Source organism: Ranitomeya imitator, chromosome 5 (genome assembly GCF_032444005.1).
Source record: "Ranitomeya imitator isolate aRanImi1 chromosome 5, aRanImi1.pri, whole genome shotgun sequence".
Classification (NCBI taxonomy): Eukaryota; Metazoa; Chordata; class Amphibia; order Anura; family Dendrobatidae; genus Ranitomeya; species Ranitomeya imitator.
Genome location: NC_091286.1, coordinates 482,031,902 through 482,044,297, shown reverse-complemented (window position 1 = coordinate 482,044,297; position 12,396 = coordinate 482,031,902). Strand labels below are relative to the sequence as shown.

The following is a 12,396-nucleotide window of genomic DNA, read 5'->3' as shown; positions in this document are numbered from 1 at the left end:
ATCCCACCGCCCCGTGCTCCGATGCCTCCCCCCCAAGTGCTCCGATGCCCCCCCCGTGCCCTAATCTCCCCCCCTTATACTTACCCGGCGTCCCGGTGTCCGTCCGGCCGTCTTCTCCCTGGGCGCAGCCATCTTGCAAAATGGCGGGCGCATGCGCAGTGCGCCCGCCGAATCTGCCGGCCGGCAGATTCGTTCCAAAGTGCATTTTGATCACTGAGATATAACCTATCTCAGTGATCAAAATAAAAAAAAATAGTAAATGACACCCCCCCCCCTTTGTCACCCCCATAGGTAGGGACAATAAAAAAAAATTAAGAAATTTTTTTTTTTTCCACTAAGGTTAGAATAGGGTTAGGGGTAGGGTTAGGGGTAGGGTTAGGGTTAGGGGTAGGGTTAGGGGTAGGGATATGGGTAGGGTTAGGGTATTTTCAGCCATTTTAACTGCATAGAAAACTGCATAAAAAAGGATCAAAAAAAGGATCAAAAAAAGGATCAAAAAACGCATCAAAAAAGGACAAAAAAGGGACCAAAAAAAGGACCTGCGTTTTCTGCCAAGAGCTGCAGTTTTTTAAAAAACAGTCCTGAAAAAAAAAAGGATGGAAATCAGGAACGTGTGAACATACCCTTAATATGTGGAGTTGTGTAAGTGGAGTGTACTGGCAGACAGCCGCGTCTGTAAAGTGTTGTGTTCAGACAACTTTATATAACATACCACAGGAACAAATATAAGGATGCACACAGTTATACCACATGTCTGTGTTAGGCCTTGCTACAAAAATGCCATAAACAAAAGAGAGAAGTACCTGCGTGAAAAGAATTAAATTCCTTTTCTAAAACCGCCAGTGTTTCCCTTTCATTTTCATCTTCAAAAAGGTAATCTTGTCTTTCTGCTGAGTCAATCGACTCGATCTCTGAGATCTCCGATGTTGCTCTAGACATTGGTCGAGCCACTGCAGAACTAGGTCTTGAACTGTTATAAGATCCTGAGATTCGATGAATTGACTTCGAAGAATAGGAACTGGCTGCAAAATACCATATACAATAGTACTTACATGAAAATGAACAGAGAGAATGTTTAATGTAACCTACATTGACAAAGCTGGTAGTATGGCTTTGGCCACGTCTAGAGTCACGATTCATAGATCGTAGGTGTTTTAGAACTTATTATGAATATACAGCATGTTTCCAGCTCTTGCGGACATCACAAGTACATCTGAAATTTCGCACGTCACAATAAAAAAAAATAATTTACATAAACTATAAAAGATTTTCACACATGAAGATTGTCCAAAGTTAACTTTTGATGTAACAAAAGGCTTTCACTTGCCTTGATTAATGCAAACTAATGCGCATATAGAGATACTGTGAACCTAATGAAATCTTACTATGACTCCCTTATTAACATACGCACACCAACTTTCTGCACATATTTACTAGTTTTGCATAGAACAATAATTATATGCAAAAATATGTGTTTCCAACAGAGTGTTGTCTATTAAAAGGATATCGCTCTGGAAAGACGTCGGAACCATGCTCGGCATCCGTATTAATTCCATCGCAAATATAAAAACAAGCTTAAGGTTTTCTGCAGGATACAAACAATATAATGGAATTATGTAATATTGAGCACACTGTACACCTCAGTAGACATAACTAAAGAGTTACAATGTCAATGCTCACTTATTTAGAGCCCAATTCTGACAATGCACATCTTAATGGATAATATACTGTTAAGTACATTACACTGCAGTTATTTTTTATTACGTCTGGCAGTAATCCACAGGGGGAAAGCTTGTTGAGTTCAATGATCCATTACTTTTAGGTTACCTGCTGTCTCACCTGCTTAACATGAAGCTTTTTCCCTGTTCATTCTTTTATTCTAGTACCGCTAATCAGGCAATGACTCTTTTTGACAATGTAAACCATATATGTTACTTACCTAAGCCATAATCACATCATCCCATAATAAAATAGTTAGTATGATGGGATGGGCACCTTAGTTTTGCAACCATGTTTATGCTTGAAGTGTGGACTTAGGTCATGATCTTCCATAGCGTACATGCTGCATTTTTGCACAGCGTTTTTTTTGTGTGCTGCATCTAACAGTACAATTAATGTGGATGCAATTTCATGAAAATTCATGAGCTATGTGCATTTAAATATTGTGTTGAACAGTTTCTTTGTGCAAGGAGTTTGTATGTTCTCCTCATGTTTGTGTGGGATTCCTCCGGGTTCTACAAAGACATACTGATAGGGAATCTAGATTGTGAGTCCATTGGAAACAATGATGATATCTAATGCGCTGTGGAATTAATGGCGCTACATAAATAAAAAATACGTAAGATGTAGATACCCCTCCTGGTTCTTGAGTTCAGGTGTTTCAGACAAACCCTTTGTAACCAGATGCATAAAATCTAGGACCCTGTCACAGCAATCTCCATAGACACATATTAGTTGAAGTATGCATTGTACTGAACAGTTCAGTGTCTTTAGACATGACAGTCTCATAAGCTGCTAACTTTGCCACATGTCAGAAATGTCCAATCTGCTAGATCTGCCCTAGAAGGATTTTTATTGTAGAGCATCTAGGACTAACAGTCCGAACAGCCTCAAAAAGAGAGACCATAAAAACTCAGAGAGCTGCCACGTGTTGCATCTCATCGCAGATAAAAATGACCTCTCCTCTTTTTCATCACTCTCAACCTAGTTTCAATCTCCCTCCTGAAGTGCTATCAGCACGAGAACAGTGTGTTAGGGGCTTCTTGAAATAGGTTTTCAGTAGATGGGCAGTCTAAGGCCACGTTTACTCGTTCGGTATTTGGTCAGTATTTTACCTCAGTATTTGTAAGCCAAAACCAGGAGTGGAACAATCAGAGGAAAAGTATAATAGAAACACGTCACCACTTCGGTATTTCTCACCCACTCCTGGTTTTGGCTTATATATACTGAGGTAAAATACTGACCAGATACTGATAGTGTGACCGTGGCCTAAGACTAACATGCACAATGTTAACTGGAGCAGTGCAAAGCAGGTCTGGCACTCTGGTAGACAAATCGGTGTTTAGCGTATATCTAGCGAGTGCTACCTTCCGGAAAACATAAGAGCCTTCTGTAAATTTGGTGGTAGAGGGATAATAATATAGGGCTGTATTGCAGGGTTCATTAATTCCAGTAAAGGGCTTCCAACTATGTCAACAGTTTTGGAAAGGTAATTTCAACTATTCAGCGTGACTTTCCCCATTGTTTGGAAACACAGAACAATGAGACATCCAATAGCTTATGTTAAGTGTAAGGGTATGTGCACAAGTTGCAGATTTGCCTGTGGAATTTTCTGTGCAGATTCTGCCTCTCTTGGCTGAAAACGCAGGTAAAAATCAGTGCGGATTTGATGCGCTTTTGATGTGTTTTTGGTGCGTTTTTGATGCCAATTTGCATGAGTTTTTTTCATGCGGATTTGTACACCTTTTTGTAGTCTAAATAAAGATCTATTATTTAACAAAAAAAAAAAAGAATTGTGACGTCATTTCTTGTCCAACCTCTTTATTTACATACTCTATTGAAGAATAATGTTTACACACAGATAGATAAATAGATGGATAGATAGATTGATGGATAGATATGGGACAGATAGATTATAGATCTATTTTTGATAATAGATAGATCTATAGATAGATAAATGATAGATCTATAGATAGATAGAGATGATAGATCTATTGATAGTAGATAGATCTATCTATCTATCGATATATCTATCTATAGATATATCTAACTACCTACAGTTAGGGCCAGAAATATTTGGACAGTGACACAATTTTCGCGAGTTGGGCTCTGCATGCCACCACATTGCATTTGAAATGAAACCTCTACAACAGAATTCAAGTGCAGATTGTAACGTTTAATTTTAAGGGTTGAACAAAAATATCTGATAGAAAATGTAGGAATTGTACACATTTCTTTACAAACACTCCACATTTTAGGAGGTCAAAAGTAATTGGACAAATAAACATAACCCAAACAAAATATTTTTATTTTCAATATTTTGTTGCAAATCCTTTGGAGGCAATCACTGCCTTAAGTCTGGAGCCCATGGACATCACCAAATGCTGGGTTTCCTCCTTCTTAATGCTTTGCCAGGCCTTTACAGCCGCAGCCTTCAGGTCTTGCTTGTTTGTGGGTCTTTCCGTCTTAAGTCTGGATTTGAGCAAGTGAAATGCATGCTCAATTGGGTTTAGATCTGGAGATTGACTTGGCCATTGCAGAATGTTCCACTTTTTGGCACTCATGAACTCCTGGGTAGCTTTGGCTGTATGCTTGGGGTCATTGTCCATCTGTACTATGAAGAACCGTCCAATCAACTTTGCAGCATTTGGCTGAATCTGGGCTGAAAGTATATCCCGGTACACTTCAGAATTCATCCGGCTACTCTTGTCTGCTCTTATGTCATCAATAAACACAAGTGACCCAGTGCCATTGAAAGCCATGCATGCCCATGCCATCACGTTGCCTCCACCATGTTTTACAGAGGATGTGGTGTGCCTTGGATCATGTGCCGTTCCCTTTCTTCTCCAAACTTTTTTCTTCCCATCATTCTGGTACAGGTTGATCTTTGTCTCATCTGTCCATAGAATACTTTTCCAGAACTGAGCTGGCTTCTTGAGGTGTTTTTCTGCAAATTAATAATAATAATAATAATAATAATCTTTATTTTTATATAGCGCTAACATATTCCGCAGCGCTTTACAGTTTTGCACACATTATCATCACTGTCCCCGATGGGGCTCACAATCTAGATTCCCTATCAGTATGTCTTTGGAATGTGGGAGGAAACCGGAGTGCCTGTCTTTAATTTAACTCTGGCCTGTCTATTTTTGGTATTGATGAATGGTTTGCATCTAGATGTGAACCCTTTGTATTTACTGTCATGGAGTCTTCTCTTTACTGTTGACTTAGAGACAGATACACCTACTTCACTGAGAGTGTTCTGGACTTCAGTTGATGTTGTGAACGGGTTCTTCTTCACCAAATTAAGTATGCGGCGATCATCCACCACTGTTGTCATCCGTGGACGCCCAGGCCTTTTTGAGTTCCCAAGCTCACCAGTCAATTCCTTTTTTCTCAGAATGTACCCAACTGTTGATTTTGCTACTCCAAGCATGTCTGCTATCTCTGTGATGGATTTTTTCTTTTTTTTCAGCCTCAGGATGTTCTGCTTCACCTCAATTGAGAGTTCCTTTGACCGCATGTTGTCTGCTCACAGCAACAGCTTCCAAATGCAAAACCACACACCTGGAATCCACCCCTGACCTTTTAACTACTTAATTGATTACAGGTTAACGAGGGAGACGCCTTCAGAGTTAATTGCAGCCCTTAGAGTCCATTGTCCAATTACTTTTGGTCTCTTGAAAAAGAGGACGCTATGCATTACAGAGCTATGATTCCTAAACCCTTTCTCCGATTTGGATGTGGAAACTATCATATTGCAGCTGGGAGTGTGCACTTTCAGCCCATATTACATATATAATTGTATTTCTGAACATGTTTTTGTAAACAGCTAAAATAACAAAACTTGTGTCACTGTCCAAATATTTCTGGCCCTAACTGTATCTATAGATATATCTATAGATATATCTATAGATAGATGGATAGATATATCTATAGATAGATAGATAGATACATAGATAGATAATACCAAGCCCGTTGTTTAGTAGTAAACATAATAAAATGGTACATAGAGAGTTAAATAAAGACACACACACACAAAATCTGCGTTAGGCCGGGGTTACACTTGCAAGAAACTCGCACGAGTCTCACACCTAATTACACAGCACTCGGACCGGAGCACTCAGCTACATAGAAATACATGTAGCTGCACACTCCGGTCCTGAGTACCTGCGGCAGTGCCAGGTATGGAGGTGTAAGATACGTGCGAGTTTCTCACAAGTGTGACCCCAGCCTTAAACGCAATGTTTAAATAAAAAAAAAGTGAAAAAAAAATGGCGTGGGATCCCGCGCAATTCTCTGCGCCAGAGAGGGAAAGACAGCGACTGGGGGCCGATATTTATAGCCTGGGCAGCTGTACATTTAGCCTTTACTGGCTATTAAAATAGGGGGATCCCCCCAAACTACATGGGGTCCCCCTATAATTAATAACCAGAAATGGCTATGCAGACAGCAGCAGGCTGATATTCATAGCTTAGGAAGGGGCCATGGATATTGCTCCCCCGGCTACAAACACCAGCTCACAGATGCCCCAGAATTTGCGCATCTCTAAGATGCGCCAATTCCAGCACTTAGCTTCTCTTTTCCCACTGACCTGTAGTGGTGGCAAGTGGGGTAATAGTTGGGGGTTGATGTCACCTTTGTATTGTTAGGTGACATCAAGCCAGCTTAGTAATGGAGAGGCGTCAATAAGATACCTATCCATTACTAATCCTATATTTGTGAAAGGGTTAAATAAACACACAGCCAGAATAAAGTATTTCAATGAAATAAAACACAACACAGTTTCCCATATTTATTGTTCTGCCAATCCATGTGACGCCCTCGATCTCCTGCAAAAAAAATAAAATAATAAACCAACACAAATACTCCCTGTTCTGATGTAGTCCATTTAATAATGACTGTCCCATGACAATCTCCCTTATAGAGCAGTCACATCAGGAGATGACAGGAGACAATGGCTCCTGCAGTGTTATCACTGAGGGTTCAATGAGTTCATTGCTCTCACTTTACGGCACTGCTGTGCGAGAATTTTCCAACGCAGCAGTGCCGCAAGTGATAGTATGAACTCTGCTGAACTCACAGGGGAGGATTGATACACTGCGGAAGGATACCTTCCATCATTGTATCACTGATGTGACAGCTCTCCACAGGAGATTGTCGTGGGACACTTGTTATTAAATGGATTACATCGGAACAAGGAGTATATTGTTGGTTTTTTATTTTTATTTTTGTTACAGGTGACCGAGGGTGTCGGGGACTAGGTGATTGGTGAGTATTTACTGTATATGTGAGTATGTACTGTATGTCTATATGTATGTACTGTATATGTGTATGTGTTTTTTTTACACAGTAGCTGGATGATGGGACTGCTGCTGTCCCATTATCAGCTAGCTGTCACTGTGGCAGGTGTAGCCGGATGGGACTAGTAGTCCGATTGGATGATGCTTGAGTACATACAGCCCCGCACACACACACAGCCTGCACACACACACACACACACACACACACAAATACACACAGCCCCGCAGACCCCTGCACACACACACAAACACCGGCACAGAGACAGACACATATTCTCCGCACACACACAGTCTCCGCCCACATACTCTTCCTCCTCTCGATCTGCAGCTTTTCTCGCAGGCAACTCTGCAGCAAAACCGCAGATCTTTTTAAACCTGCAGTTTTGCTGCGGATTTGCCTGACTAAATGGTAGTCAACGGGTGTAAAAACACTGCAGATCTGCAAAAAGAATTCACATGCTGCGGAAAATAAAACACTGCAAATCCGCACTTTTTTTCCACGGCATGTGCACAACAATTCTCAATTTCCCATTGACTAACACTGCTTGTGCACTACACGGCGGATTTGATGCAATTCCGCGTGTTCAAAATGCTGCGGAAACCCAGCAAAATCCCCAACGTGTGCACATAGCCTAATGGTCAAATATCACCATGTTGTACTTTTTACCATATACGGTAGTTTAATTCCAGTCACACAATAAAGAGAATAAAATTACTATTTTTATCACACTTACTGTAATTTGACATTACCTACAAATAGGGAAAGACTGGATTGCTGTTGGAATTCATCACTTTTTTGGATTATTTCCAACCAACTTATTAGTCCTTGATGATGATATGGCATTTGTAAAGTACACCATGATATAAACTCTGCTTGCACTTAATTACAAGTGGGCATGCAGGTATGATTGGTGGAAGGAGAGCATTTCTGATGTCCCAAAGTAGGACAGCTCATCTCTGCCTACAAAAGTAGACACTATTCATACCCAATATTAGCAAAGTGCGCACGTACTCTCAACTAAACTAAAGCAACTCCTATGTCTGCTACATCATTAGTAAAACGATACAGCACCCACTGCTTTACCTGCAAAGCAAATTTCCCTTACCGATGGGACAGGTCCAAGGGAGTTGGAGACTGCATAGTTTTCATCATATGGATTGCATTGGGGAATATTTGTAAGAATAAAGGGAGAAGAGAATAATATGATCTGAGCTGTCTATGAAGAAGACGGAGACCCGAGAGGAGCCTCAACTCTCTGAGGACAGGAACTCGGTGGATAAAAAAACACATTAGAATGATATTAACTTTATGTTAACATGTGTAGGAAGTGATGGATGTCAGCCAAACAGCAGTAATGAAGGTGAACAATGAGTGCTGATTAAAATGATTAAAGCTGAAGCTTTTTGATAAAGTAAAAGAAACAAAACCACTTGAAAAATAACCTTGTTCTGGTCTAGATGGAAAGTGGAAATGTCTGAATATTTACATGTAAATCCTGTAACAATGCAGTTGTACATGAAATGATACTGTAGCATCCTATAAAGAGACCTTTCCTCTAACATGAGAAAAATCACTAAAAAAACTCCCATCTATATTTTTTTATTAACCCCTTTACCCCCAAGGGTGGTTTGCACGTTAATGACCAGGCCAATTTTTACAATTCTGACCACTGTCCCTTTATGAGGTTATAACTCCGAAACGCTTCAACGGATCCTGGTGATTCTGACATTGTTTTCTCGTGACATATTGTACTTCATGATAGTGGTAAAACTTCTTTGATAGTACCTGCGTTTATTTGTGAAAAAAACGGAAATTTGGCGAAAATTTTGAAAATTTCGCAATTTTCAAACTTTGAATTTTTATGCAATTAAATCACAGAGATATGTCACACAAAATACTTAATAAGTAACATTTCCCACATGTCTCCTTTACATCAGCATAATTTTGGAACCAATTTTTTTTTTTGTTAGGGAGTTATAAGGGTTAAAAGTTGACCAGCAATTTCTCATTTTTACAACACCATTTATTTTTAGGGACCACGTCTCATTTGAAGTCATTTTGAGGGGTCTATATGATAGAAAATGCCCAAGTGTGACACCATTCTAAAAACTGCACCCCTCAAGGTGCTCAAAACCACATTCAAGAAGTTTATTAACCCTTCAGGTGTTTAATAGGAATTTTTGGAATGTTTAAATAAAAATGAACATTTAACTTTTTTACACAAAAAATTTACTTCAGCTCCAATTTGTTTTATTTTACCAAGGGTAACAGGAGAAATTGGACCCAAAAAGTTGTTGTCCAATTTGTCCTGAGTACGCTGATACCCCATATGTGGCAGTAAACCACTGTTTGGGCGCATGGGAGAGCTCGGAAGGGAAGGAGCGCTATTTGACTTTTCAATGCAAAATTGACAGGAATTGAGATGGGACGCCATGTTGCGTTTGGAGAGCCACTGATGTGCCTAAACATTGAAACCCCCCACAAGTGACACCATTTTGGAAAGTAGACCCCCTAAGGAACTTATCTGGATGTGTGGTGAGCACTTTGACCCACCAAGTGCTTCACAGAAGTTTATAATGCAGAACCGTAAAAATAAAAAATCATATTTTTTCACAAAAATTATATTTTTGCCCCCAATTTTTTATTTTTCCAAGGGTAAGAGAAGAAATTGGACCTCAAAAGTTGTTGTCCAATTTGTCCCGAGTACGCTGATACCCCATATGTGGCAGTAAACCACTGTTTGGGCGCATGGGAGAGCTCGGAAGGGAAGGAGCGCCGTTTGACTTTTCAATGCAAAATTGACAGGAATTGAGATGGGATGCCATGTTGCGTTTGGAGAGCCACTGATGTGCCTAAACATTGAAACCCCCCACAAGTGACACCATTTTGGAAAGTAGACCCCCTAAGGAACTTATCTGGATGTGTGGTGAGCACTTTGACCCACCAAGTGCTTCACAGAAGTTTATAATGCAGAACCGTAAAAATAAAAAATCATATTTTTTCACAAAAATTATATTTTTGCCCCCAATTTTTTATTTTTCCAAGGGTAAAAGAAGAAATTGGACCTCAAAAGTTGTTGTCCAATTTGTCCCGAGTACGCTGATACCCCATATGTGGCAGTAAACCACTGTTTGGGCGCATGGGAGAGCTCGGAAGGGAAGGAGCGCCGTTTGACTTTTCAATGCAAAATTGACAGGAATTGAGATGGGATGCCATGTTGCGTTTGGAGAGCCACTGATGTGCCTAAACATTGAAACCCCCCACAAGTGACACCATTTTGGAAAGTAGACCCCCTAAGGAACTTATCTGGATGTGTGGTGAGCACTTTGACCCACCAAGGGCTTCACAGAAGTTTATAATGCAGAGCCATAAAAATAAAACACAATTTTTTTCCCACAAAAATTATTTTTTAGCCCCCAGTTTTGTATTTTCCCTAGGGTAACAGGAGAAATTGGACCCCAAAAGTTGTTGTCCAATTTGTCCTGAGTACGCTGATACCCCATATGTGGGGGGGGGAACCACCGTTTGGGCGCATGGGAGGGTTCGGAAGGGAAGGAGCGCCATTTGGAATGCAGACTTAGATGGAATGGTCTGCAGGCGTCACATTGCGTTTGCAGAGCCCCTAATGTACCTAAACAGTAGAAACCCCCCACAAGTGACACCATTTTGGAAAGTAGACCCCCTAAGGAACTCATCTTGATGTGTTGTGAGAGCTTTGAACCCCCAAGTATTTCACTACAGTTTATAACGCAGAGCCATGCAAATAAAAAATATTTTTTTTTCCACAAAAATTATATTTTAGCCCCCAGTTTTGTATTTTTCCAAGGTTAGCAGGAGAAATTGGACCCTAAATGTTGTTGTCCAATTTGTCCTGAGTACGCTGATACCCGATATGTGGGGGGGAACCACCGTTTGGGCGCATGGGAGGGCTCGGAAGGGAAGGAGCATCATTTGGAATGCAGACTTAGATGGATTGGTCTGCAGGCGTCACATTGCGTTTGCAGAGCCCCTAATGTACCTAAACAGTAGAAACCCCCCACAAGTGACCCCATATTGGAAACTAGACCCCTCAATGAACTTATCTAGATGTGTTGTGAGAACTTTGAACCCCCAAGTGTTTCACTACAGTTTATAACGCAGAGCCGTGAAAATAAAAAATCTTTTTGTTTTCCCACAAAAATTATTTTTTAGCCCCCAGTTTTGTATTTTCCCAAGGGTAACAGGAGAAATTGGTCCACAAAAGTTGTTGTCCAATTTGTCCTGAGTACGCTGATACCCCATATGTTGGGGTAAACCCCTGTTTGGGCACACAGGAGAGCTCGGAAGGGAAGGAGCACTGTTTTACTTTTTCAACGCAGAATTGGCTGGAATTGAGATCGGACGCCATGTCGTGTTTGGAGAGCCCCTGATGTGCCGAAACAGTGGAAACCCCCCAATTATAACTGAAACCCTAATCTAAACACACCCCTAACCCTAATTCCAACGGTAACCCTAACCACACCTCTAACCCTGACACACCCCTAACCCTAATCCCAACCCTATTCCCAACTGTAAATGTAATCTAAACCCTAACCCTAACTTTAGCCCCAACCCTAACTGTAGCCCCAACCCTAACCCTAACCCTAGCCCTAACCCTAGCCCTAACCCTAACCCGAGCCCTAACCCTAGCCCTAACCCTAGCCCTAACCCTAACCCTAACCCTAGCCCTAACCCTAACCCTAGCCCTAACCCTAGCCCTAACCCTAGCCCTAACCCTAACCCTAGCCCTAGCCCTAACCCTAGCCCTAACCCTAGCCCTAACCCTAACCCTAGCCCTAACCCTAGCCCTAACCCTAGCCCTAGCCCTAACCCTAGCCCTAACCCTAACCCTAATCCTAGCCCTAACCCTAGCCCTAATGGGAAAATGGAAATAAATACATTTTTTTTATTTTTCCCTAACTAAGGGGGTGATGAAGGGGGGTTTGATTTACTTTTATAGCGAGTTTTTTAGCGGATTTTTATGATTGGCAGCCGTCACACACTGAAAGACCCTTTTTATTGCAAAAAATATTTTTTGCAATACCACATTTTGAGAGCTATAATTTTTCCATATTTTGGTCCACAGAGTCATGTGAGGTCTTGTTTTTTGCGGGACGAGTTGACGTTTTTATTGAAAACATTTTTGGGCACGTGACATTTTTTTATCGCTTTTTATTCCGATTTTTGTGAGGAAGAATGACCAAAAGCCAGCTATTCATGAATTTCTATTGGGGGAGGCGTTTATACCGTTCCGCGTTTGGTAAAATTGATAAATCAGTTTTATTCTTCGGGTCAGTACGATTACAGCGATACCTCATTTATATCATTTTTTTATGGTTTGGTGCTTTTATACGA

General features: G+C 40.9%; 1 protein-coding gene across 2 annotated transcripts in view; it reads right to left on the bottom strand.

Annotated features, from left to right (window-relative positions):
- ZBBX (zinc finger B-box domain containing) overlaps positions 1-12,396 on the bottom strand; it is a 357,196-nt gene that overhangs the window by 28,940 nt on the left and 315,860 nt on the right. For both annotated transcript variants that reach the window (XM_069727388.1, XM_069727390.1), the window contains one exon: positions 804-1,022. In XM_069727388.1, the coding sequence (XP_069583489.1) occupies positions 804-1,022 (219 nt within the window). The remainder of the gene's footprint in view (positions 1-803; positions 1,023-12,396) is intronic.